This window comes from Cyclopterus lumpus, chromosome 18 (assembly GCF_009769545.1).
Source record: "Cyclopterus lumpus isolate fCycLum1 chromosome 18, fCycLum1.pri, whole genome shotgun sequence".
NCBI classification, from domain to species: Eukaryota; Metazoa; Chordata; class Actinopteri; order Perciformes; family Cyclopteridae; genus Cyclopterus; species Cyclopterus lumpus.
In genome coordinates this window covers 1,742,501-1,769,364 of record NC_046983.1, presented here as the reverse complement: position 1 = coordinate 1,769,364, position 26,864 = coordinate 1,742,501, and the positions used below count along the sequence as shown (strand labels likewise).

At 40.7% G+C, this 26,864-nt stretch overlaps 3 protein-coding genes and 1 long non-coding RNA gene across 5 annotated transcripts in view; all 4 read left to right on the top strand.

The window, feature by feature from the left end:
• Positions 1 to 227: 227 nt before the first annotated feature.
• Positions 228 to 2,792, top strand: LOC117747575 (low affinity immunoglobulin gamma Fc region receptor II-a-like). Its single transcript, XM_034556932.1, has 7 exons — positions 228 to 534; positions 947 to 979; positions 1,067 to 1,206; positions 1,329 to 1,449; positions 1,786 to 2,037; positions 2,146 to 2,286; positions 2,520 to 2,792. Exons 1-7 carry the CDS (start codon positions 504 to 506, stop codon positions 2,579 to 2,581), a joined length of 780 nt encoding a protein of 259 aa, XP_034412823.1. The 5' UTR covers positions 228 to 503; the 3' UTR covers positions 2,582 to 2,792.
• A 1,771-nt stretch (positions 2,793 to 4,563) lies between these two features.
• LOC117747609 lies at positions 4,564 to 8,600 on the top strand. Of its 2 annotated transcripts, none has more exons than XR_004611430.1 (3): positions 4,564 to 4,714; positions 6,476 to 6,596; positions 8,442 to 8,600. It is a non-coding gene; the product is annotated as an uncharacterized LOC117747609 (long non-coding RNA). The 2 variants fall into 2 exon arrangements; XR_004611429.1 differs by having other exon boundaries at positions 6,476 to 6,566; positions 8,442 to 8,590.
• Positions 8,601 to 8,777: 177 nt separating this feature from the next.
• LOC117748093 (arfaptin-1-like) lies at positions 8,778 to 11,364 on the top strand (the record flags this gene model as incomplete). Its single annotated transcript, XM_034557717.1, has 6 exons — positions 8,778 to 8,940; positions 9,031 to 9,143; positions 9,228 to 9,449; positions 9,654 to 9,811; positions 10,042 to 10,216; positions 10,845 to 11,364. Coding segments are annotated over 6 exons (984 nt in total), but the record flags the coding sequence as incomplete, so codon positions are not given.
• A 3,787-nt stretch (positions 11,365 to 15,151) lies between these two features.
• The window catches only part of LOC117747492 (FH2 domain-containing protein 1-like), a 22,404-nt gene continuing 10,691 nt past the window's right edge, over positions 15,152 to 26,864 (top strand). The window contains exons 1-2 of the mRNA XM_034556763.1: positions 15,152 to 15,613; positions 25,310 to 25,767. Of these exons, the coding sequence (XP_034412654.1) occupies positions 25,477 to 25,767 (291 nt within the window). The 5' untranslated portion in view covers positions 15,152 to 15,613; positions 25,310 to 25,476. The remainder of the gene's footprint in view (positions 15,614 to 25,309; positions 25,768 to 26,864) is intronic.

The window sequence follows — 26,864 nt, the reverse complement described above, 5'->3', positions numbered from 1 at the left end:
TACCGTGAAGTATTAGTACTTTTACTGCTACAGAGTACTTCTACCGTGAAGTATTAGTACTTTTACTGCAGTAAAGTATCTGTCCAGCAGACGATATTAATTAAGATCTTCTGTTTTCCATCTCCGAATGTGCCACGATGACGCTGAAGGTGCAACAACAACACACACACACACACACGCGCGCGCACACACACACACACACACACACACACACACACACACACACACACACACACACATACACTTTTCTAGGACTCACCAGTAGATGGAGACACATTTATGTAAATTAAGTTCCAATCAATAAGGAAGAGATTTATATTTATATTTGGAGGATGTATTCCACACTGTAAAATACTACTTCTGTAATAAAACATCATAATTTATTCATGTGTATTTTAGTTGTAATATTCTGACTGTGAAGTGAATTCAAAGTACCTCTGAGATGCAGTAGAAGTACCTCGTGTCCTGCTGCTCAGCGCTCAGTGTGCAGCAGGACACTCAGGATGGAGGCGGCGGCTCTTTCTCTGCTGCTCCGTGAGTCACTCACTTTATGCTTTCATTACTTTTTAATTATATTAATAACATTTAATTAATTAAGTTATTTGAGCCTCTTCTTCCTGCACTTTTAGTCTTGGTTTGGACGGAATTCATAAATGAAAATGTGCTTTTCTTTTTTTATCTTGTTGTATTTTGTAAGTTGTCTTCTTCACCTGATATATATCATATATATATATATATATATATATATATATATATACAGTATATATATATATATTTTTATATATATATATATATATATATATATATTATAATCATAAATAATATTTTTTTTATGTATACATTTTTATATATTTATATATTAATTGTTTAATATATATTTATATATATATATATTATAATAATAAATAATATATATAATATTTGTGTTTCCGTCTCTCTGATTTAGTGCTGAATTCTGTGGATTCTGGTTCTGCTCGAGGTACTAATACATAATATACGCAGTACTACAGTACATGAAACACATCGATGGTGGTTTTACAGTAATACTACTTCCTGTCTGCTCCAGTGTCTCTGACAGTTTCCCCCAAAAGATCCCAGTTCTTCAAATACGACAGTTTCTCTGTGAGCTGTGAGGAAGAGGAGCAGAGCGAGGAAGAGGAGCAGCTGAGCGGATGGCGAGTGATGAAGAGGACGAAGGACGGAGAGGTTCGTCTGATCGATGAGTTTTCTTCTACTTTACTGCAGTAAAGGTACTTATAACATGCTGGAGAGTACTCTGGTAAAGGTTCAATTCCACCTGGTTACCCACAATCCCTCTGGCCCCCCAGGTGCGTCCATGCCCCGCCCCCTGCTCCATCACTGCTGCCTTCCCGGCCACCGACAGCGGAGCGTACTGGTGTGAGGCCGGACCGGGACGAGCCAGCAGCACCGTCAACGTGTCCGTCACCGGTAGGCCGACGGATTCATAGCTGTGTTGTTGTTGTTGTTGTTGTTTTAATGGTTTTTCTGGCATTTTGTCGACAAATAAATAAGCAGAAGCTCTGGTTGACACCCTGTGGACCCGCAAGACTACTGGAGGGGTCCTGGGAGTTTGCCCAACCAGTCTACATGTGCTTTGTAGACCTGGAGAAGGCTTTCGACCGGGTCCCTCGGGGGGTTTTGTGGGGGGTGCTGCGGGAGTATGGGGTGCCGGACCCGTTGGCACATTTAAATATGCAAATGAGGCATTCTGTTTGCATGTAACCGCGGTGCGTTCAAGGTCATTCACGCGTCTCGTCCTCTCAGCTGGTTCCGTGGTCCTGGAGAGTCCGGTCCGCCCGGTGACGGAGGGGGACAACGTGACGCTGGTCTGCGTGTGCAGACTCTCGAGGTGCCGCGGCGGCGTCCCGGCTGACTTCTACAGAGACGGCCTCCTCGTCCGGAACAGCTCCTCGGGGGTCACCACCGTCCTGGGGGTCTCGAAAGCCGACGAGGGCCTCTACAGGTGCGAGGTCTCCGGGGCCGGAGTGTCTCCAGAGAGCCGGCTCACGGTCACAGGTGAGGAGCTGGTTGTTATTACAACGGGAGATTTACTGAAGATACGCGTCTATACATATATACATATATATATATTATCTACATACATATATACATATATCTCTGCAGCGCCCCCTGCAGGTCCCGCTGCTCCTCATCCTCCTCCTCCCCTGCTGTCCGTCTCCTTTCTGGTGCGCCACCTGGTGGTGGCAGCTCCCTACCTGCTGTCCACCATCTTACTGGGACTCGTGTACAGAAGCAGAGCGCGAGGTGAGAACGGCCACTAGGGGGCCCAGGTATTTAACAGTCCATTGGTACGCATTATAATTAACTTGTGTTGTGGTTGCGGGCCCCTAAATGTGCTCCCCAGTGAAGTGAGTCAGGCTAACTGTTTCCATCTGCTTCCAGTCTTTATGCTAAGCTATGCTAAGCTAAGCTAAGCTAAGCGGCTGTCGAAGGGAACCATTCTGTTTTATGTATTTATTTATTTATTTATTTTACAGAGCAGAAGAGCAGCACAGCAACGGGACCATCTAATGACGTCATCATGGAAATATCTCCTTGACAACCAGTGACATCACACATCGACAGAAAAGAGGGCGGGGCATTTTTTATTTTAAATGTTTTTTGTCTGTTTCTAGATTAACAAATATATATGTATTAAACATTAAATATTCAAGTTTTGTCACTCGGGTTCATTCCAATGTTTGTGAGTTTTTTTTAATGTTTGTGTTTTTGGCTAAAAAAAACCTCTTTGTGGCCCGAAGGTCAACCGCTCACTGTTTCCGTGGCAACGGGTTTGACAGGAAGTGGGTTCGAGCTTTTGAGGCGTGAAGGCGTAAGTTGTTTGTGGTCGACAGGAAGTCATTACATTTATTATAAGAGCATTTATTTGTGTACACACAGAAGTATTCATTCCTTTTTACTTTCAACACTGAAAACACATTCAAACCCTTATTGAAGTAAAAGTATTAGCAGCTAAAGTACTTTAAGTAAAAGTATTGATTGATCTGTAAAATGTTTTACTGTCATATCTTTATTTATTCATTTTATTGATAATGTATATACATATTTATATCAAATATTTGATGAATAATCAAAGCATCATGTACATACAATATTAAATTAAACATACACACACACACACACACACGCACACACACGCACGCAAGAAGAAGGTCTTCTAAATGTGACGTCGTCTCCCGTCAAACCGGAAGGAAACTCTTCAAACTGCCGACAGCGAGGTGTCGTTTTGTTTCCGCTGTTCCCTGAACTCACCACGAGTAATATCAATTTTTTAATTCCCCGAAGAGACCAATTTAATTTAATTTGATTTAACTTTAACGGCATCGTTGTTGATGTTTTATTTAATATTTTATAGTCATCGTCTCACAAGACGTCCTGGTGGTTTAGAAAGTATTGTTAAAACTAAAAGTACATAGAAGAATATTAAAATAATAACTGTTATTTGATGAGCAGTAGAATCTGAATCTTCTCAAGCAGCAGAGGTCAAAGGTCACAGCTCATAAAACATGTAATAATTATTTTACTGGTAGGAAATAAGAGGTTTATATACAGAAAGATGTGCCTTTATGGTATTTATGTATATAATGTTAATAAAGGGTGACGTGACATCAGCGCCCTCTGGAGGCTGTAATGTTCACGACACCTCGTAATAATGCACTGATTATAAAAGCAGTTGTTAATAAATTAATTTAAAGATGTTTCCTATGTTTTTAATATTATTATGTTTTAAGCCTAACTGTTGTGTTTAATTATTTAGTTAAAAAAGAAATGAATAGCAGCTAATTCATTAATAGTTTTAATAAGTTTCCATATTAGTGGAAAAGTTCTTTATTTTCATAACTTCTTGTTGGTGAATTTACAGTTTTTGTGTTTATATTTTCATAAATATTAGTAAATATTACGTTTTCCATCTTATTTCTTTCATGTTTTCATCAAACTAATACGATATATTTTGTATTTTATTCGAATTTAATATATGTTATTATTTGTTTTATATATACATATAGATATATACTGCATATATATGTCTATATATACATATATAGACATATATACATATAGATATATACATATATGTATATATATGTCTATATATACATATATAGACATATATGTATATACATATATATGCACATATACCTTGAGCATATATATATATATTTGTAGTTCTACTTCTAAATAATGTACTTTGTACTAACCTACTTTTATTTGAAACTTAGTTACATTAAAAGAACATTATCTTCTATGAAATAAGGTAGTAATATAAGGTAGTAATATACTACTAATACTACTAATCTACCGTGTACTATCACATCTAAAATGTTCTCCATGTTGACAAACTACAGCAGTTAAATTACGTGTAGAATAATATATAATATACTGTAACTATATATATATATATATATATATATATATATATATATATTAGTATTACAAGATTAATGATCTCTTGTTCTTTCAAATAACAATTTAAACTTTGACTCGGATGAACACTCCGGTTACTTCCGGTCTGACGTCATTGCCCATCCGGTGGAACACACTTCCGGGTGTCTGAGAACTTTGTAACATTTTAGCCGGAGTTTGGTTCATTTTGACACATTTTAAAACGAGGAGCAACAAAAAGAAGAAGAAGAAGAGGAAGAGGAAGAAGTTTGTTTTCAACGTCGTGAAGGTAAAAAATAATTAAACTGTAAATAACGTTTATTAATCCGACTTTAACAAACAGGAACTGGTCATTAAAACGTTTAGAAACACTTTTCTAAGTGTGTAAATGGTTTAAACAGCAGCATAATTAACTGTTTGTAAGGGAATTCAGCGACTTGAGCTCGAAAACAACAACAAACTAAACGTTTGTACACAAAGTTACCACTTTATTAGGTACACTCGTGCACTTTGTGCTCGTTTTAGAGGCTGTGGTTTGAAGTAGTGGAAAGTAACTGAGTGTGTGTGTGTGTGTGTGTGTATATATATATACACACACACACACATACACACACATATTATACGTGTATCTCAGAGGGGAATATTGCACTTTTTACTACTTTTTAATCTGACAGAATTAGTTAATACAAACTGTCATGAATACAAACTGGTTGATGGTAAAGAGGAATAAACAAAATATAGGCTGCACGTGCTAAAACATTATATTTATTATTTACACATTTAATATGTGACAGTAGAGTTTATTCACTTTGTTCTGAGCGGAAGTTAAAGGAATCTTCCTTTTTCATAAGCAGAAGTACAGAAGACAAAAGCACATTTAAATATTAAAGTTACAGTTGAACCATTTTATTTTTGCTCAAATCAAACCAGACTTTTACTTCTTTTTCTTTCTTTTTCTATCAAACATGTAAAAAATAGTTTGTCGCCTGCATATTTTGCTCCAAGAGATCAAAGTTCACCGTTTTCTTTTAGACTTTCGAGGTGTTCGTACTTTGCACTGACTGGAAATGAAGTTGCTTTTATTACGACTGACGGGAAAGAAGTTCAGACATTAACTCACGAGGAACTGATTAGACAATATGAGAACTCATATAATTTAAATTGTTATAACTCTGATATCAAAGTTTGTTTTATCTTAAAGGAGCTAGAGGCCAACGTCCATTCAGCAGCAATATAAAAGAATTAAAGTAGTAAAAAGGTGGTTCTGTTTTGTTAAAAAAGTTAGACAGTTCTATTTTACTAAAAAAGAAAAAGTCTATGTTGTTAAAAAAAAAATATATATATATACAAGGTAAAAAAAATAAAGACAGTTTTATGTTGTGAAAAAAAGATAGAAAAAAACCGGTTCTGTTTTGTTAAAAATGTCAAGTAAAAAAAGAGTTCTATGTCAGTAAAATAAAATAATAATTCATGTTGTTAAAACTGTAATAAAATAAAAAGAATAGGACAAAGCAGCTTTTATATGTATATAAACACAATAAATCAACAGTCAGGCGCTTAAAACATAAAATCACGCCACGTGACAGAAGACGGAGGTCAAAGCTTCTGCAGTCAGTTTGGATTTAAAAGATGTTTTTACTTTTTTAATTTCTTTCTGCATGAAATCAGACAGACTTTTATTTTGGCGGTGCATTAACAAACAGTTTGTTCTCTAGATGGAGACGTCTGCTAAAGTTGAATCAAGCAGACCTCCTGTAATCTGTCAGGGTTGTGTACCTCTCCCTTTTCACCACTAGGTGTCACTGTGTGATCTCTGACGTTAATTTCGCTTCAGCAACAACATAATATATATAAATACATGTATGAAAGGTTCAATTTATAATATAATAAACAAAGATTTAACTTTTTTGTTGTAACATAATATGTTCAGGGCAGTGAGAATGAATATTGTTCTGGAAAAACAACAACAATCTAATCATCTACAAACAAAAAGTAAACAACGTGACCATAAAACAGCCGTCTGAGGTTTTTCCGTCTTTTTTGTCTGCAGGAGGAAGTAGAAGAGAAGAAGTGGGAGGAGTCACATGATGGAGGAGGCGGAGCCGAGAGGAGGCGTCACAGAGGAGGAGACTCCTCCGAGGGTGAGACAGGCAAATACAACGTGTCAATGGGTGATTTTAAATCTATTTTAAAATCTTCAAAATGCAAGAAAATAAATACACTTTTAAATAAATAAATATACCAATAATCAATGTGCTACTTATAATTTCTCAGGCATGTTGATGAGACGTTTCTCTTAATACAATTAGTGTCTTCTTCTCCCGTTAATCATGTCACGACCCCTCAGGTTTATCCGGGGACCTTTTTGTGGGGTCCCGACCCCTATGTTGGGAAACCAAAGCTTCCCTCTTTTGAAGGTGGTGTAAAACCCGGTCCCGTGCCGAGTGGCTTTAAAACACTTCTACGTGAGCGTGTACGCGAGTGTTTACTGTAACAGAACAAACTCATAACTCATCGTGTGCTGGACGTGTTTCCTCTTTTGTTCCTCTCGATGAAAGAAACGGGAACAGCGTCCACAATGTTATCAAGGCGGCTGTCGCGTCAACAAAAGCCGAGCGGCGTGACAAGCGGCGGCGCCGAGGGCCGTCGTCGTGGTTACCGGTGACGGATCGGTCAGCAGGGTGACTCGCCTGCGTGCGGAGCAGCAATTAAGAGAAGATTTGATTTGTGCCGTCTGGATTAGGTTTCTTTAAACAAACAGGCATCGTGGAAGTAGTTCCTCTCACGGCCACCAGGGGAGGGAAACCCCGCGGCTGCTCTGTGAATATGAAGGCTATATGTTTATGTTTATCCATAAATAAACCTGGATTCACCTCGGATCACTGGCAGACATACTGACTGGTTTTACGGTTCCCATCATGGAATGCATATCAAAGTGGGCGTGGTCATCAGGACGTCGTCCAATGGTTGGTAGACTTTTCGAAGCCCCCGGTTCAGTATTATGGCCGTCGCCATCTTGGTTTTAAGCCGTCGCCATCTTGGTTTTGATTAATACAAAATAAATAGTTTTTAAAGCGTATTGTCCCTTTTAAGAGCTCATAGAAGAAACCAGCAACCTACCAGCATCTCTAACCTTTATATAACTGTGTGTGTGTGTGTGTGTGTGTGTGTGTGTGTGTGTGTGTGTGTGTGTGTGTGTGTGTGTGTGTGTGTGTGTGTGTGTGTGTGTGTGTGTGTGTGTGTGTGTGTGTGTGTGTGTGTGTGTGTGTGTGTGTGCGCGTGCGTGTGCGTGTTTTCTAAAAAAAAACTGCACAACATTCACCTGAACATCACTTCCTGGGAAAGAAATAAAAAAAATAGGAGGACGACTTCCAGTGTTGACATTTGCTTTTGCGAACTCTGTTAATTGCAGTTGACAACCGCGTGTGCGTGCGTGTGTGTGTGTGTGTGTGTGTCACCTCTAATCTGTGTCAGGTGACCATTTCCTGGCTTTCGAGTGTTCCAGTGACCTCTGACCTCCTCTGCCTGCTACCAATGGCGGCAGGGAGCCATCATCTCCGTGGCAACCTCACAACCTTTTGATCCGGTTCTCTGATTGGCCACCCGATAAGCTCCGGGTTCCCACGGCGATCCTTTCCGATGTGCTTTGATTTCCTGACCTCTGACCTTTCCGCCGTCGGTTTACTGCCAATGTTCCCGAAACCTAGGCTGCTTTCAAATACAGTCGGGAACATTCAGCTCTTTCCCTTTTGTTTGCTTGCATGTCGGATCGTCCAAACCTCTAATTCAGCGACCTAACGAGTTAACGAGTTAAGCTCCTGTCATCGAGGTCAAAGGGCTTCGCCGGTCCAGAACGTACCGATTACAGACGCGTTGGTCGCTCTCGGGGATTCAGCATCGTCATTTAGTTATTTATGCAACTTTGTTTTCCGTTTATTGCAATTTAAATTAATGCAAAATCAGAACAAGGCACTTTCTTTTTAACAAATTGTGTTGTTTATAATCTTTTCCAACAGGAAGCAAACCGTAACCACAGCGACAGCAGCGTCACTTCCTGTCTGGCCGAGTCCTCGCCGTCGTCAGACGCCTCGCCGCCGCCGTCGGAGTCCTCGCCGCCGCCATCGGAGTCCTCGCCGCCGCCATCGGAGGCCTCGCCGCCGCCATCGGAGGCCTCGCCGCCCGAGGAGACCTCGCCGCCCGAGGAGACCTCGCCGCCCGAGGAGACCTCGCCGCCCGAGGAGACCTCGCCGCCCGAGGAGACCTCGCCGCCCGAGGAGACCTCGCCGCCCGAGGAGACCTCGCCGCCCGAGGAGACCTCGCCGCCGCCATCGGAGTCCTCGCCGCCGCCATCGGAGTCCTCGCCGCCGCCCGAGGAGTCCTCGCCGCCCGAGGAGTCCTCGCCGCCCGAGGAGTCCTCGCCGCCGCCATCGGAGTCCTCGCCGCCGTCGGACGCCTCGCCGCCCGAGGATTCCTCGCCGCCCGAGGAGGCTGCTGTGGAAACGGGGCGGAGCAAAGGCAAAACGACTTTGATCTCATATAATTATTGTCACCGCTAAATATTCGTCATGGTAACCCTCCATTGATTCCCCCCTCCCCCCCCCCCAGACCTTCCGGCCACGCCACAGAAACAGGGGTCTTTGGTGGTCCAATCGAGCACCAAGAACCCGGCCGGCGAGAAGCTGGAGAGAGTCCGCAGGTGGACCATCACCACCTACAAGGTGAGAGGGCGCCGACCGATCGGCGGGGGGACGTAATCAATAACCGGCGGTTTGATCCTTAACGGCGACGCTGTCCGCCTGCAGCGCACCCGGCAGGCTCTGTCGGAGAAGCTGGGCCGGGGGTCCCGTACGGTGGACCTGGACCTGGAGCCCCGCCTCGAGCTGCTCAAAGACGACCGGCAGCGCTACGACGGCGTGACCAAGCTGGCTCAGACGCTGGCCGATCAGCTCGCTCAGTTCTCGGTTACCCAGAAGACCCTGGGGGACACCTTCGCCGAGCTCAGCTTCAAGACGCCGACGCTGCACGTGAGTCCGCCGCCGCTCGCTAGTCCTGCTGCTGCTGTCCGATCGGCCCCTCCCCCAATCGGCGATCGTCCAATCGTAGCGTTTGAAGGGTTTCCAGCCTTCAAGTTGACGCTCCAGAAACCTGAGACCTTTTTTACATGAATGATGCGGCTCTTATTTTGAAAGAGCCTCGCTGTAGCTTCACAGCTCGCCTCTTCCCGCCAGGTGGAGTTCGGCGTGAATGCCGACGCTCAGAAGTTCCTGTCGAAGAGCGGCGAGACTCTGACGGCGTCCATCAACGCCTTCACGGCCGACATGAACACGCTGGTCAACACGACCATCGAGGACACCATGATCAACGCCAAGCGGTACGAGGCGGCCAGGTGGGTGGACAACACACTTCCTGTTTCCTGTCAGCCGATCCGTCGGCCAGTCACGATCGCGTTCAACATCGTTAAGAAGAGCAGCGAGGAGCAAACGGAAGAGTCAGCAAGGCATTCTGGGAAATGTAGGAAATTGTCTTGAACGTTAAGTTCAGGTTCCCAACCCCTGGTTGTTGGACCAGAACAGAGACACGATGTGGATGATCACGTGACCTTGTCTCGACCTTCAGGGTCGAGTACGACGCGTACCGGGTGGACCTGGAGGAGCTGAACCTGGGACCCCGGGACGCCGGCACCCTCCCCAAACTGGAGCGGGCCCAGAAAGACTTCCAGAGCCAGAGGGACCGGTACCAGAGGATCAGAGACGACCTGTCCGTCAAAGTCAAGCTGCTGGAGGAGAACAAGGTGAGAGGAGGGAAGGAAAGGAGGGAAGGAAAGGAGGGATGAATCCTGCAGAGAGTGTTTTTTCATAGTTTTGGGTGTTTTGGTTAAAACTTATTTGCGTCCCAGCTGGATATTTTTATTATTTATTTTTTAATATACTACTTCAATTTAACTAAATAAGGCAATCAAATATATACAATTTGTAAACATAAGCAGTGCAAGAACTTTGGCCAAATAAAATATATAAAATATTCAACATTTTATATCAGGAAACAACAATACAAGCTTTTTATTACTCATAATTTAAGACATTCTTACCTAAATATATATATTTATATATTAATTAATTTAGATATATATATATATTCATTTTATAGATTTGTATAATTATATATATATTTGCGTGTATAGATTTAGCAGACACTCTAATTTAAAGTGCAACCTTTATTTTTATTCGTGATTAATTTGATGATTATTTTCTCGACTGTTTAGTTTGAAAAATGTTCTTTGCAAATCTTAAAATGAGCTCGTTAAGATATTCAGTTTAGCTTTCGATTTTACGTCGAAACAAAACCTGCAAATTAAACACGTCGTTAACGCGTTTGTTAATTCAGAAGATGAACGGTGGCACTAACATGTGATCCTGAAGGTCAAAGTGCTTCACAACCAGCTGTGGCTGCTCCACGCCGCCGTCGCCGCTCACAGCTTATCGTGCCAAAGCTTCCTGGAGAAAAACATCCGGCGGGCCGATCACCTCGGCAACCCCAGCGTGGACGCCCCCTCCTGGCTCGAGGAGAGTTGACATGGCAACAAGGGGGGAGGGGGAGGGGGGGGACCTCCAGAAAGTTCGAGGGTTCAGAGGGAAGGTGATTGTTGTGGAGCTTCAACACTTTCCACGTCTTATTTTGAACGATATTTAGGATAATAATGATGTTCCTCTTCCTCCTGGATGTCTGGTGTGTTGGGAGTAAATCCATAATCCTCCGTGAGGCACTAAGCCTCTCTTTGAACCTCCGCCAGAAACCTCGACTCCATGGCCCTGGATCTGGATCAGGATCTGGGTCCTGAACTACAACTAAACTCGGGACGCCAATTGAGGGAGTTAATTAGAGTTAATGCCAAGAGTCAATTTGCTGAACAGGTTAATTAAACTCGTCGGTTGTCTGCGAGCCGGCGTTTGTTCATTTGTGAAAGAAGCAGAACTTCATGTGTTTGTTGTTGTTGTTGTTGTTGTTGTTGTCGTCGTGTCACAAAGACGACAAAAAGCAGACGTCGTGAATCTTTTAGTAACTTGAACCCACATTTTTATTTCAAAACTGCATCCGAGATTTGATGAAACAATGAAAGATTTGGACGTTTTATCGATGTTCATATCTCTCGTGCCACAGATTCAGTTCCACCGGCACGTCTCTGGTCATTTCCTGGTCATTTCCTGGTCATTTCCTGGTCATTTCCGGGTCATTTCCTGGTCATTTCCTGGTTTAAATGGCAAGAAAACCCAACGGCCTCTTGGGACCAATATACTTCTAAAATAATGTTCCCGTACGCCGACGATGTTGCCGTGTTCGTTGACGATGAAAAGTTGCTTGTAGACAATTTTTCAGTCAACATTTCAACAGAAGCCAAAGTTTTGAGGTTTATTTCTCGTCCGTCGACCTCATGACGCGACCTCGCTCGTTCACGCCCCCTTTTTCAAACCTCCCGATGCGCGTTCGGTTCGCTCAAACACTAAAATATTGTCCGGCGGTTGGTACTTCTCTGTGTACTCCAGGTACTTCTCCGTGTACTCCAGGTACTTCTCTGTGTACTCCAGGTACTTCTCTGTGTACTCCAGGTACTTCTCCGTGTACTCCAGGTACTTCTCTGTGTACTCCAGGTACTTCTCCGTGTACTCCAGGTACTTCTCTGTGTACTCCAGGTACTTCTCTGTGTACTCCAGGTACTTCTCCGTGTACTCTAGGTACTTCTCCGTGTACTCCAGGTACTTCTCTGTGTACTCCAGGTACTTCTCCGTGTACTCCAGGTACTTCTCTGTGTACTCCAGGTACTTCTCTGTGTACTCCAGGTAATTCTGTGTACTCCAGGTACTTCTCTGTGTACTCCAGGTACTTCTCCGTGTACTCTAGGTACTTCTCTGTGTACTCCAGGTACTTCTCCGTGTACTCCAGGTACTTCTCCGTGTACTCTAGGTACTTCTCCGTGTACTCCAGGTACTTCTCTGTGTACTCCAGGTACTTCTCCGTGTACTCCAGGTACTTCTCTGTGTACTCCAGGTACTTCTCTGTGTACTCCAGGTAATTCTGTGTACTCCAGGTACTTCTCTGTGTACTCCAGGTACTTCTCCGTGTACTCTAGGTACTTCTCTGTGTACTCCAGGTACTTCTCCGTGTACTCCAGGTACTTCTCCGTGTACTCTAGGTACTTCTCCGTGTACTCCAGGTACTTCTCTGTGTACTCCAGGTACTTCTCCGTGTACTCTAGGTACTTCTCCGTGTACTCCAGGTACTTCTCCGTGTACTGTACTTCTGTGTACTCCAGGTACTTCTCCGTGTACTCCAGGTACTTCTCCGTGTACTGTACTTCTCCGTGTACTCCAGGTACTTCTCTGTGTACTCCAGGTACTTCTCCGTGTACTCCAGGTACTTCTCTGTGTACTCCAGGTACTTCTCCGTGTACTCTAGGTACTTCTCTGTGTACTCTAGGTACTTCTCCGTGTACTCCAGGTACTTCTCCGTGTACTCCAGGTACTTCTCCGTGTACTCCAGGTACTTCTCTGTGTACTCCAGGTACTTCTCTGTATACTCCAGGTACTTCTCCGTGTACTCCCGTTACGTGTAATATTACTTTTTAATGTTTTAATCAGTCAGCTTCCCATTGAAAGACCAAATAAGTGTGTTCATTTTCAACTATCTTGTTTATTTCATCAGCAAAATTATTATCCATCGTTCAAGTTTAACACCAATATATATTTATTTATATATATATATATATATATATATATTACTTAGTTAGATAAATATATTCAGACTGAATAAATGTGCCTTTTGTATGTTTTTCTTTCCTTCTGATTAAACCGTTAAAGACTCTTCATCTCGATGATCACTTGGTGGACAAAATAACAGAAACACCTTCAATTTGTGACAGATTTTAAGGCGTCGTTAAATTAAATGATATCCTGGTGTACAACGTCTGTTATTTTGTTCACCTTTCACTCTTTGCACTCTTTTCTATCTTTTCACTCTTTGCACTCTTTTCTATCTTTGCACTCTTTTCTATCTTTGCACTTTTTGCACTCTTTGCACTTTTTGCACTGCACTTTTTGCACTCTTTTCTATCTTTTCACTCTGCACTTGTTGCACTCTTTGTACTCTTTTCACTCTCTGCACTCCATCCGATCCGTACTCTGCCTTCATTGTGCGACGCTGAATATTGTGTATTAATGTGTGAAAACAACTATGCAACGACTGCTTTTTGTGCAATAATGTCTCAAATAATTTATATTTCAAGAAATCCTCTGAACAACGGCGCTGACCCTGAATCAGTCGTTATCGTCTAGCAATACAAATGCAAGGTCGAAGGGGAATATTTATTTTTTCGTTTTAAGTATAAATGACCAAAAAATGTTCTTGAATTATTTTAATCTTCTTGGAAATGTTTGTATGTAACTGTTAAATAAAATGTATTGAAAGCAAAACCATGTCGGTGTTTCCTTTAGTTTGGTTTTTACCTTCTTTTTTTTAAAACGCTTTATTTCTTGGGTTTTTAATTTCCTTAAAATGTCACTTTCTTTGTAGTTATCCGTAAAATAATTACAAAAATGCTAAATAAAATGTAGTTTATATGGAAAATATAGTTTAACATAATGAATGAAGAGAGAATATTATCTAATATACAAACCAATCAATTATAATAATAATAATAATAATAATAGACTAATGGAGAAACCTATTTTCAAGGCAGTACTTGTACCTGTAAGGTAGTATTTTTAGTAATATTAGTGTAGTATTAGTACTTTGAAATCTTCTCTTCATAACATGAACTGGATTTGTTTAAACCATCTTAAATAAAAATGTGTTTTCTGATAAAAAAGAACACCATGTGGTATTATTTAGTATTCCTCCAGCTGTAAATATACATATAAATATAAATATACATACAAGTTGTATCAGTATTCCTTTTTAATTTCACAATAAGAGTCTTTGTGTTTGTCGCGTTGCTCTGATTGTTCTAAACAAAGGAGATTATTCACCAGACAACACACACACACTTGATGCCACGTGTGTGTGTGTGTGTGTGTGTGTGTGTGCGTAGGTGTGGGTGTGCGTGTGTTTGTGCGTGTGTGTGTGTGTGTGTGTGTGTGTGTGTGTGTGTGTGTGTGTGTGTGCGTGTGTGTGCGTATGTGTGTGTGCGTGTTGCATTCAGGTTCATTTCCCCAAACATCTCAACAAAGACTCCACTTCCTTCATCTTTGTTGATGAATAACTTCTTATGACAGATACTGCAGCAGAGGTCAGAGGTCAGAGGTCAGCGTTAACCATTCAAAACGCTTTGATACAGTATTTATTATTCTCACATTCTGAGTAAACACCTTACCTGTTCAGCCTGTTTACGAGGACTAATCACTTGTATTGATAAACCGTGCATTATTTATTTATTGATGATAGTTGAGGAAGAACACTTCTGAACCAGGAAACCAGTGTGTGTGTGCGTGTGTTTGTGCGTGTGTTTGTGCGTGTGTGTGTTTGTGTGTGTGTGTGTGTGTGCGTGTGTGTGTGTGTGTGTTTGTGTGTGTTTGTGTGTGTGTGTGTGTGTTTGTGTTTGCGAGGAGGGAAGACAAGGGCGGGGCTGGTAGAGCTTATCTGGGCCACACACACACTACACTGTGCGTGTGCGTGTGTGTGAGTGTGAGTGCATGTGAGTGCGTGTGTGTGTGTGTGTGCGTGTGTGTGTGTGTGCGTGTGTGTGTGTGTGTGTACGTGTTCGATCTGGAAGGTGGAGGAGAGAAAGCGTCTTCCCTTCCACCTGAGTGATCACGCATGCGTAGACCGCCTTGGGTCCCCGCCTCTCTCTCTCTCTCTCTCTCCCTCCCTCTCTCTCTCTCTCTCTCTCTCTCTCTCTCTCTCTCTCTCTCTCTCTCTCTCTCTCCCTCCCTCCCTCTCTCTCTCTCTCTCTCTCCCGCACACACGCACGCGCTCGCACGCGCGCACAGCCGGTGTCGGTGTTTCGGTTCGTTTCGTAGTGCGCGCTCTCTCTTTTGATGCCGAGCCGCGTCACTCCGACCCGGTAGACCCGGTAGACCTGGACCTAGACCCGGTAGACCCGGTAGATCCGGTAGACCCGGTAGATCCGGTAGACCCGGTAGACCCGGTAGACCCGGTAGACCCGGACCCTTCCGCTCCACCGGAGCCGCTCAATCCGGTAAGTTCACACCGGAACTACGGCGCGTTCCCCCGGCAGCCGGTTCCCCCGGAGCCGGTCGGTGTTCCACTGTGTGTACTAACAGTTAGTACTTTGTGTATTCAGAGGTACTTCATGTATATTTGGAGTTTTTACTGATATTAAGGCAGTAATATTTATAGAATATCCCTCCACTTGCTTGAGTTTATGTTTTGCTCTATAATGTTTAATACACATGTCCTTATTGTGTTGTTTACTCTGCTGAGTATTATATATATATATATATATATATTTTAAAAATATATATTTATATTATATATATTTTTCTGTCCAGTGTTATCTATTACATATTAATCACTCAATTAATCATAATTATTATCAACACATGGACTTTAATCTTCTGTAGTTTGACTATTAAGTGCTTTATTTGCTTGCTCACAATAAATACATCATGTTTACTATCATGTGAGAGTAGAAACAAACAAACATATTTACATTTGATGAGCTGGAACCGGTGAATTTCTGCTATTTGTTTGTGAATATAATCACTAAAAACAATGAATCAACAACACATTCATAAGTTTGCTTCTTGTTTTTAAAAAACTATGTTTTTTTTGTCTTTTTTTTGCTTTTATTAGACATGTTTCAGTGGATAAATCGACGTTACGTTGCAGTTACATGTTCTTAATCATGAGTATTATATCGCCTATAATAGCCCATAATTAAGGAGCGCTGCCTGCTGCATTATGTCTGCAGGTTTCAGGGGGTTGAATTTAAACAGATGCTGCATGTGTGTGTTGCTCAAGAGCACTTCAGAAGGGCTCTCTCTCTCTCTCTCTGTAGATTATGCATTGATTTAAACGCTGTCACAAACTTCTTTTGCAACCTGACCTTTGACCTTTCTTGAATCCTGAATCCAAAATGTCTTTTACAGCTTTTTAATGAGAAGCTTTTCCGTTTTAAAGACGTTAACTTCTTAAAGTCTCTTCTTCGGGGCTTTCGTGATTTTGACTTTGTTGTTTTTTTATGCGGCGGAGATGAAGGTCAAGGCCGCCTCACCTGTCAGGTGAGTTTGACGAGCGGGTCCATAATGAGATTGATTATGAAAGACCGGTTTGTCGACCGCGGAGGAAACGAACGCTCGCCAGAAAGGAAGTGGCGTGTGTGTGCGTGTGTGCGTGTGTGTGTGTGTGCGTGTGTGTGTGTGTGTGTGTGTGTGACATTCACTTTTAGATGCAGGACGCTGTTTTGGGTCTCCGTCACTTTTCTTTTTTCTTCTTTCTTTCCCCGCTTCCTGTCGCCGTGGCAACCCCAGAGAGGAGCGCCGATGCTCGGCCAGACCATAAAGCGCAGCAGTAAACTTATTATCTCGATTCCTCTCCGTTGAACAAAGGAGCCGCCGGTCGCTCTGAGAGATTAAAACATTTTAAAAAGAAGATATTTTAGTCATTTTAACAACTTTTTTTAGCCCCAAAAAAACTCCCCAAACTGATGTTTTCATGCTAATTTAGTGAAAGAAGAAGTTCTGAGCCACACACACACACACACACACACACACACACACACGTGTTTACTATTGTCGGTCTGGTAAATATGACGGAGGCCTTCTTCTCCTCTGGGACTGTTATTTTGGTTTCCATGGCGACTCTTTTTGCGGTCTGTGATTCTGGAGGTTTTCTGGGTAAACGTTGAAAGAGCTTGAGAAGGTTCACCCCGGATATCCGGCTGGACGTTGATCGGTTACTTCTGGTCAGATCGTTGACCACAAGCTGGTTTTCTTCCATGTTTTTGTGGTTGTTGAATAAATCCTCACTGAGTCCGTGAAACCAGAGAGACTTTGACGTTCAAACCGAAGCGTTGGGTTCATCATGTCTCCGCCCACGGTGCTGCTCGGTGCACGTCGGGACAAGCGGCGGCTCGCCGGGCCCTCGGACTCGTTCCGGGTAATTGACGCGGGTGCAGTCGAGAACATGGGCGTGTTCGTAATTGATTCTAACAATGCACGAGCGTCTGGTCTGTGAGCTAACAACGTGCACTAATGAACGCTGGTTAAGACGCGAAGAACAGTTATTAAACGCTGTTATTAGTTATTAGTGCGCCTTGGTATTTATTTTTGTAATGTGTTATTGATTGAAAGTTAAAGTTACACAAAACATACCGAGACATATCTAAGAAACCTTCTAATTATCTACCCAGAACATGCCAATAAATATCTAAGAAACCTTCTAATAATCTACCTAGAACATGCCAATAAATATCGAAGAAACCTTCTAATAATCTACCTAGAACATGCCAATAAATATCTAAGAAACCTTCTAATAATCTACCTAGAACATGCCAATAAATATCAAAGAAACCTTCTAATAATCTACCCAGAACATGCCAATAAATATCTAAGAAACCTTCTAATAATATACCTAGAACATGCCAATAAATATCTAAGAAACCTTCTAATTATCTACCCAGAACAATTATCCAAGATACTTTATAATCATCTACCAAGAAGTATCCAATAAACATTCCAATAATCTACCTATAAATAACTAAGAAATATCCAACAAACCATCCAAACGATACTATTTTCAGAACGGTGTGAGAGTATGAAAACGCAATCATTAAACATTTCATTTGCTGGAACCGGAGAAACGACCCATTCTCCAAAGAAGTCTCTGTAATTACTTTAGGTCTTTAATGTCATGATGTGTGTTAGGATCCAAAGAACGCCTGTTTATTGATTGTTATTGATTTATTGGGTTACGTGGACTGGAATAGTTTCACTATCCCGGCAGAGTCGCAGGATTGATCGCCGATTGGGTGGCGATCCGGTGGGTAGACTCGCCGATAGCCGATCCAGTATTTTAGGACCTATCGGAGGGGCTTCTGATACGGGTGTGTCCTAAACAACTGAAATATGACTTGTGTTTGTGATGTTTTGGCTGATTTTCTGGAGAGTTTCCTTGTAACATGTGTTGGTTTCCTCGGTGGAGGCGGTCTGCTGATTTCTGGGAAGCATCCTTGGACGGTTCCTTACCCCCTTACCCTAAAAAGTTCTTGACCTTTTTTTTAAATAATCGCCCAGTCTGACACAATAGTAATCTTCACAGCGTTGCAGCGGTTCTCGGATCTTTATTTCTCTTGCCTCTGAACAGTTTCAGGAGGGCCTCTGGAGGGTTTTGCTTGTGCAGTTTTTGGTTATTTTTTTCTGGACATCTGGATGCCGAAGCTCCGCCTGCTGACCGGCCGCTGTAATCCTCAAACGAGGCGTTCAGGAGATCCGTTGAGGAAAGTGTGGGAGCTGATCTGTCAGACTGCTCAGTATTTAAAGCCTGATGTGACTCACCAGCTTCTGTCTGGAGCCGTTTCCTCCCTGATGGTCTAATTCATCCACCAGCGATGCTGTCGGGATGTTAATAATAATAATAATAATAGTGCGTCAGTGACTCATGAGACGTTTGTTTTAATTGCAGTTAAAGTTGCAAGTGAAGCATGTTTTTCGTCCCCTATTCATTAAAGGAGCCATGAATCCAAATTTAAAGAAAACGTGGAACCAGGAGCTCAAAGAGAATTAAAGAACCCTTTGGAGGACTTTCTTCTTAAAGAAAGGGTGAATACACAAATATCACATTAAGCTTTCATATGAGTTTCATATTCAAATGAACTTGAGAGAAGCTTTGAAATGACGGCTGCTGTTCTTCATCCGACGTCACTTCTCAGGGAGAGAAGAGACGTTTTGGTTCTGGTTTAGTTGTCGTGACGACCGCTGAGTCATCTGGTGAGCTCCAGTTTAAAAAGATTAGTCTTCATTTGTTAGAGCCGAACCTTTCTTATTTTACTTCGTCATCTATTTGTTTTACATCTTTTTAGTTTTGTTTTTTGTAAAGCTTCAAATGTCTTTCTTTAAAATCTTTTACCCTAAAAAATGGAAATAATATTTATTGTTTTGTTATTGTAGTTACATGTTAATTTATTGACCGCAGAGAACATGTTGTTTTTAAACACACATCTTTATTTGCGACACAATGAGAAAAGACAACGCTGTGCAGCATTCAATGTTGATTTAGTTAGTAAATGATTATAAAACTCAAACCGGTTCGGTTCACTGAGCTTCTCAGATGTTTATTGTTCCACTGAAGAGACGTTTATGCTCTCGGGTCCATTAGAAGGTAAAAGCAGCAGCTCATCAGGATCTAATAATAATAAAGTCTCATGTAATTATCTATTAGCCACAGGAGGAGTTTTACTGCATGATCAGTACTTTCACTTTTCATGAGTACTTTAGTACTGTCACTGTGATACTCTGAGTACTTTAGTACTGTCACTGTGATACTCTGAGTACTTCAGTACTGTCACTGTGATACTCTGAGTACTTTAGTACTGTCACTGTGATACTCTGAGTACTTCAGTACTGTCACTGTGATACTCTGAGTACTTCAGTACTGTCACTGTGATACTCTGAGTACTTCAGTACTGTCACTGTGATACTCTGAGTACTTCAGTACTGTCACTGTGATACTCTGAGTACTTTAGTACTGTCACTGTGATACTCTGAGTACTTTAGTACTTCTGTCACTGTGATACTCTGAGTACTTTAGTACTGTCACTGTGATACTCTGAGTACTTCAGTACTGTCACTGTGATACTCTGAGTACTTTAGTACTGTCACTGTGATACTCTGAGTACTTCAGTACTGTCACTGTGATACTCTGAGTACTTCAGTACTGTCACTGTGATACTCTGAGTACTTCAGTACTGTCACTGTGATACTCTGAGTACTTCAGTACTGTCACTGTGATACTCTGAGTACTTTAGTACTGTCACTGTGATACTCTGGGTACTTCAGTACTGTCACTGTGATACTCTGAGTACTTCAGTACTGTCACTGTGATACTCTGAGTACTTCAGTACTGTCACTGTGATACTCTGAGTACTTCAGTACTGTCACTGTGATACTCTGGGTACTTTAGTACTGTCACTGTGATACTCTGAGTACTTCAGTACTGTCACTGTGATACTCTGAGTACTTTAGTACTGTCACTGTGATACTCTGGGTACTTTAGTACTGTCACTGTGATACTCTGAGTACTTTAGTACTGTCACTGTGATACTCTGGGTACTTTAGTACTGTCACTGTGATACTCTGAGTACTTCAGTACTGTCACTGTGATACTCTGAGTACTTTAGTACTGTCACTGTGATACTCTGGGTACTTTAGTACTGTCACTGTGATACTCTGAGTACTTCAGTACTGTCACTGTGATACTCTGAGTACTTCAGTACTGTCACTGTGATACTCTGAGTACTTCTGTCACTGTGATACTCTGAGTACTTCAGTACTGTCACTGTGATACTCTGAGTACTTCAGTACTGTCACTGTGATACTCTGAGTACTTCAGTACTTTCACTGTGATACTCTGAGTACTTCAGTACTGTCACTGTGATACTTTAGTTACACAACCTGCAGGTGATCTGGGTTTCATTTTATCACCTGTGTCTGAGTCATCGGAGGTCACTTTGCTTGTTTAGTGAAAGGATTGTGTGTTTGGGTGTGTGTGTGTGTGTGTGTTTGGGTGTGCGTGTGTGTGCGTGTTTGGATGTGCGTGTGTGTGCGTGTTTGTGTGTGTGTGTGTGTGTGTGTTTGGATGTGCGTGTTTGGATGTGCGTGTGTGTGCGTGTTTGGGTGTGTGTGTGTGTGTTTGGGTGCGTGTGTGTGTGTGTTTGGGTGTGTGTGTATGCGTGTTTGGGTGTGTGTGTGTGTGTGTTTGGGTGTGTGTGTTTGGGTGTGTGTGTGTGACAAGGTGAAAATAATTTGTAGTGTAAATATTTGTCAGTGTGATATTGCTCAAACAAGTGACTTGTGTGTGCGTGTGTACACACTTTCACACGTTCCATTGAGCGTTGCCTCGGCGACTAGCGACAACCCATTCGAAGTTGCGTCACTAACGTGAATTTGGACATTTTTTCTCATCGTTATCTCGTAAATGTCAAAATTCTAGCGGTAATTATTTTTATTAAAAGTCAAACGATTTGTTTATAAGTAACAGTATAGTTTTATTTTATTCTAAGTTAACTAAATATATATATGTGTATATTTAAAAATGGGCTAAATCGTAATTAAATGGTAATTTGATGGCGATTTTCTTTGTTTCATTTAAAAGTAAATGATCTAAATACTTGTTCCATCTCGGCGTGAACGTCTAATTATCATCATAATTACGTCTTTGTTATGATCCTGTTCAACCAGCTCTGTGTTTACTTAACATCATGTTCCTTTATAATAGACACTCTTTACTCCGGGGAGCAGTTTGAGAGGAATTTGATTCAGAATCATCAATCAACCTTAGAGGATTCATCCTAGAGGAATCATCCTAGAGGAATCCTTCTAGAGGAATCATCCTAGAGGAATCATCCTAGAGGAATCATCCTAGAGGAATCCTTCTAGAGGAATCATCCTAGAGGAATCCTTCTAGAGGATTCATCCTAGAGGAATCATCCTAGAGGATTCATCCTAGAGGATTCATCCTAGAGGAATCATCCTAGAGGAATCCTTCTAGAGGAACCATCCTAGAGGAATCATCCTAGAGGATTCATCCTAGAGGTATCATCCTAGAGGATTCATCCTAGAGGAATCCTTCTAGAGGAATCATCCTAGAGGATTAATCCTAGAGGATTCATCATCCTAGAGGAATCCTTCTAGAGGTATCATCCTAGAGGATTCATCCTAGAGGAATCCTTCTAGAGGAATCATCCTAGAGGCTTCATCCTAGAGGATTCATCATCCTAGAGGAATCCTTCTAGAGGAATCCTTCTAAAGGAATCATCCTAGAGGAATCATCCTAGAGGATTCATCCTAGAGGAATCATCCTAGAGGATTCATCCTAGAGGAATCATCCTAGAGGAATCATCCTAGAGGAATCATCCTAGAGGATTCATCCTAGAGGAATCCTTCTAGAGGAATCATCCTAGAGGAATCATCCTAGAGGAATCATCCTAGAGGATTCATCCTAGAGGATTCATCCTAGAGGAATCATCCTAGAGGATTCATCCTAGAGGAATCATCCTAGAGGAATCATCCTAGAGGATTCATCCTACAGGAATCATCCTAGAGGATTCATCCTACAGGAATCATCCTAGAGGAATCCTTCTAGAGGAATCATCCTAGAGGAATCATCCTAGAGGAATCCTTCTAGAGGCTTCATCCTAGAGGAATCATCCTAGAGGAATCATCCTAGAGGCTTCATCCTAGAGGAATCATCCTAGAGGAATCATCCTAGAGGAATCCTTCTAGAAGAATCATCCTAAAGGATTCATCCTAGAGGCTTCATTCTAGAGGCTTCATTCTAGAGGCTTCATCCTAGAGGAGGAGGTCACACACACACAGACACACACACACATTATTAGCATGATTAGGTTAGAAGTTTGATGGAAGAAATCATGCGATCAAACTGAGATGTGAGATTAAGTTATGTAACACACACACACACACACACACACACACACACACACATCTTTAATTCAACAGCAGGATGTGTACATCTTTGTCGACATGTATCCAGAGCTTCACACAAGGGACTCTGGGTATTGTGTGAGTGTGTGTGTGTGTGTGTGTGTGTGTGTGTGCGTGTGTGTGTATTAAATAATTTAGCAGTGCAGGAATTTAGTCCAAATGCGATGTGAGCCATAAATGGACTTCCTGGTCCGAGTGTCTTCCTGTACAGCGGAGTGCGCGACGCAGAATCATAACCACGTGTTCTTGTTATTGTGAATATTAACCAATTAAAAAGAGAAACAGTGAAATATGAAGATTTACCGACGGTAAAACAACACCTATGTGGATATTAAACACATTTATGAAGAATAAAGAGTATTTGCTGTTTTTTGGTCTGTTGGTCGAGCACAAGTTCAAGTAAACGTGTTCACGGTCTTAGTTTAGCGTGTTAGCATGCTAACGTTTGGAATTCAAAGTACAGTTAATGCAACTTTAATAACCAAACGTTAGCATGCTACATTTGAGTAAATTCAAAGTACAGTTCTGCAGGGATTTGGTCATAAACCAAAGTATTGGACCATAGGAATAGAATAAGATAGGCCTTTAAGTAAGCAGTGTAGCATTAAAGTAGCTAACTAGTCAGCCCGCTGCTCTTTTAGCTAGCTAGTTTGCTAACTCTACACTGGTTCCAGAAAAAGAGCCGACCAAGTTGCCACTCATCTCTTGATAGCAATGTGCAGTCCTACCCTGGGACAAGAGTGTGTGGTTGGAATATTAAGGTGGTACATTTTACTTATTTAGCGTCTAGCAAGTAAGCTAGCTATTTTGCTTCCTCCACCAGGCTTTAGTGCTACACTGTTTGCAGAAAACGGGCCGAACAAAGTCTCAGTGACGATGAAATATTAAGTTAAGTTATTAACTTTCTACGCTTCATAACATTACGTTTACTTGACCTCAGTGAGTCCGCGAGAGGTCGATTTAGTTTAAATAGAAGTTAGCCCGCTACAACGGTTGCAAAGGCAACGGTACACGTAAAAATGGCCGCTCCCCTGATGGGAATAATGTTAGTTCTTCTGACGATTCATGGCAATCCATTGAATATTGAATTATATTGAATATACACAACGTTTAATGGTCCAGCAGCAAAATTGTGATCGTCTGTATTAATTCAAACGGTTGCATTCTGTATTTAAGCCTTTTTATTCAGATTTAACGCCCTCCATAAAGTAATTTATTTGTATTGTATCTTTATTTTTCTGATTTGTGAACACCACGTCTGGCTCTTCTATTCATTTCTTCTTGTTTTACTGTAGTTTGACTTGAACCTTGAACTGTACTTGTACGAGAAGTGATGTACAAATACACTTCATGGTCCGGCACTTCGTTCTTTCAGCTGGTTCTAAGCATTAATCAGCATTAAGTGTATAAAAACGTCCGTTTTGTCGCTCACAGAAAACAAACACAGCCGGTTTCAGGTGGAGAAAAGACTTCGAAAAGCCAAACAAACACTTGCGTGACACGAAAGTAAATGTTTAACGTTATTAGTTTCAGTTACGAGACACGTGGGAATAAACCGGAGTCCAGTCATTTATCTGTGAACAGTTCTTCCTCTGATACGATCAATATCGATCTTTAATCACATTTAGATTTTGATCAATTATCTTCTATCTGTGGTGAGCTCCAAAAATCTCATTACTTCACTACATTTATCTATTTTAAAGGTAATTTATTTAGTAAAAACGTTTCATGTTTCCAGCTACACACGTTTATTTAATAATAATGTATTAATGATATTGTTACTAATGTTAATGTGTTTGTAATAATGTTAATGTATTAGTAATCATGTTAATAATGTTGATGTATTAGTAATAATGTTAATTATTTTAGTGTATTAGTAATCATGTTAATAATGTTAATGTGTTTGTAATTATGTTCATTATTTTAGTGTATTAGTATTAATGTTAATACTGTTTATATATTAATAATAATATAGACTAAACTAACATTGGAAAGGTGTCACTTTGGTTAATTTTGACGAACATTTCTCAATATTTTCACTTTTTTCACAAACCAGAAATGACATAAAATCTGCATTTGATGGTTAATATTATGGGCTAGCTGTTTCCATCTGCTTCCAGTCTCTATGCTAAGCTAAGCTAACTAACTTGCTTTGTAGTTAACGTACAGACTCTCAGTTCTTCTCACTTTGTTTCCTCCTGATTTCTCTCCAGCGTTCTCGTCTCCTGACCTTTGACCCTTTCACGACCTTTCCGATGTTCCCAAAGCGATGACCCGACTTCACCGTCGCCGCCATGGTCGCCCGTTACCAAGGTGACCTCTGCGCCTGCCAGAAAACCTCCGCCTTACCCTCTCTGCTCGCGTCCAATCGGTGGCGGGGATGCACGTGATGGGCAGCGTCTCCCCGGCCAATGAGAGGGAGGCTTTCTTCCTCCAGGTGGAAGAAACTCCTGCTCGTCCTCCGTCTGGATCTTCTGATAATGAAGGTGACCAGAGGTCACCGGGTCCTCCTCCTGCTCCTCCTCCACCTCCTCCTCCTCCTCCTCCTCCTCCTCCTCCTCCTCCTCCTCCTCCTCCTCCACCTCCTCTGATGCCAGGGGACCCGGTAGGAGGCGGCAAGAAGAAGAGGAGGGTGAGGAGTTTCTTTTGGAAAACCATACCTGAGGATCAGGTGAGGTCACATACTGTTTGTATTATTAAAGTGTGATATTTACATATATATTGTGTGTGTGTGGGTTGATTGCTGTAATATATTTATATTTATTTACATGCAGACAGAACGTTGCATCCTTCACCAAAACTCCATTTAAAAATAAATGTTCCGCTGCCTTGCTCATGGCCAGAATTGAGTGAATCCTTCATCAGTCCAGCAGCAAACAAGAGACTCAGTAAAAAGAAACATCAAAACAATTGTTATAAATGAGCAATAACAAACTGTAATAAAAACAGTAAAATAATACTTTATTATTATTTACTTTATATAATAACTATTATTGCACAGTGTATTCATATTGCAGTGTATTCATATTGCAGTGTATGAACATTGCACAGGGATGACTTAAGGACCTAATCTATCAAATAAAGACAGATATATAATTTCACTTTCACTAATTTAGTGGATTTAGTTTCATTTGAATTCTCCCAAATATTTAGTTTATTTATTGTATATATATAAATGATGTATTATATATATATATATATATGTATTATATATGTATTATATTTATATATATATATGTATATGTATTATATATATTTATATATATGTATTATATATATATATTATGTATTATATATATGTCTTATATACACCTATATATTTATTATATTTATATATATAATATAAATATATATATGTATTATTATATATATATGTGTTATATATATGTATTATATACATATATATGCATATAATACATTTATATATGTATTATATTTATATATATATAATACATAATATATATAAAAATATATTATGTATTATATACATATATATGCATATAATACATTTATATATGTATTATATTTATATATATATATATAATACATAATATAAATAAAAATATATTATGTATTATATACATATATATGCATATAATACATTTATATATGTATTATATTTATATATATATATAATACATAATATATATAAAAATATATTATGTATTATATACATATATATGCATATAATACATTTATATATGTATTATATTTATATATATATATAATACATAATATATATATAAATATATATAATGTATTATATAT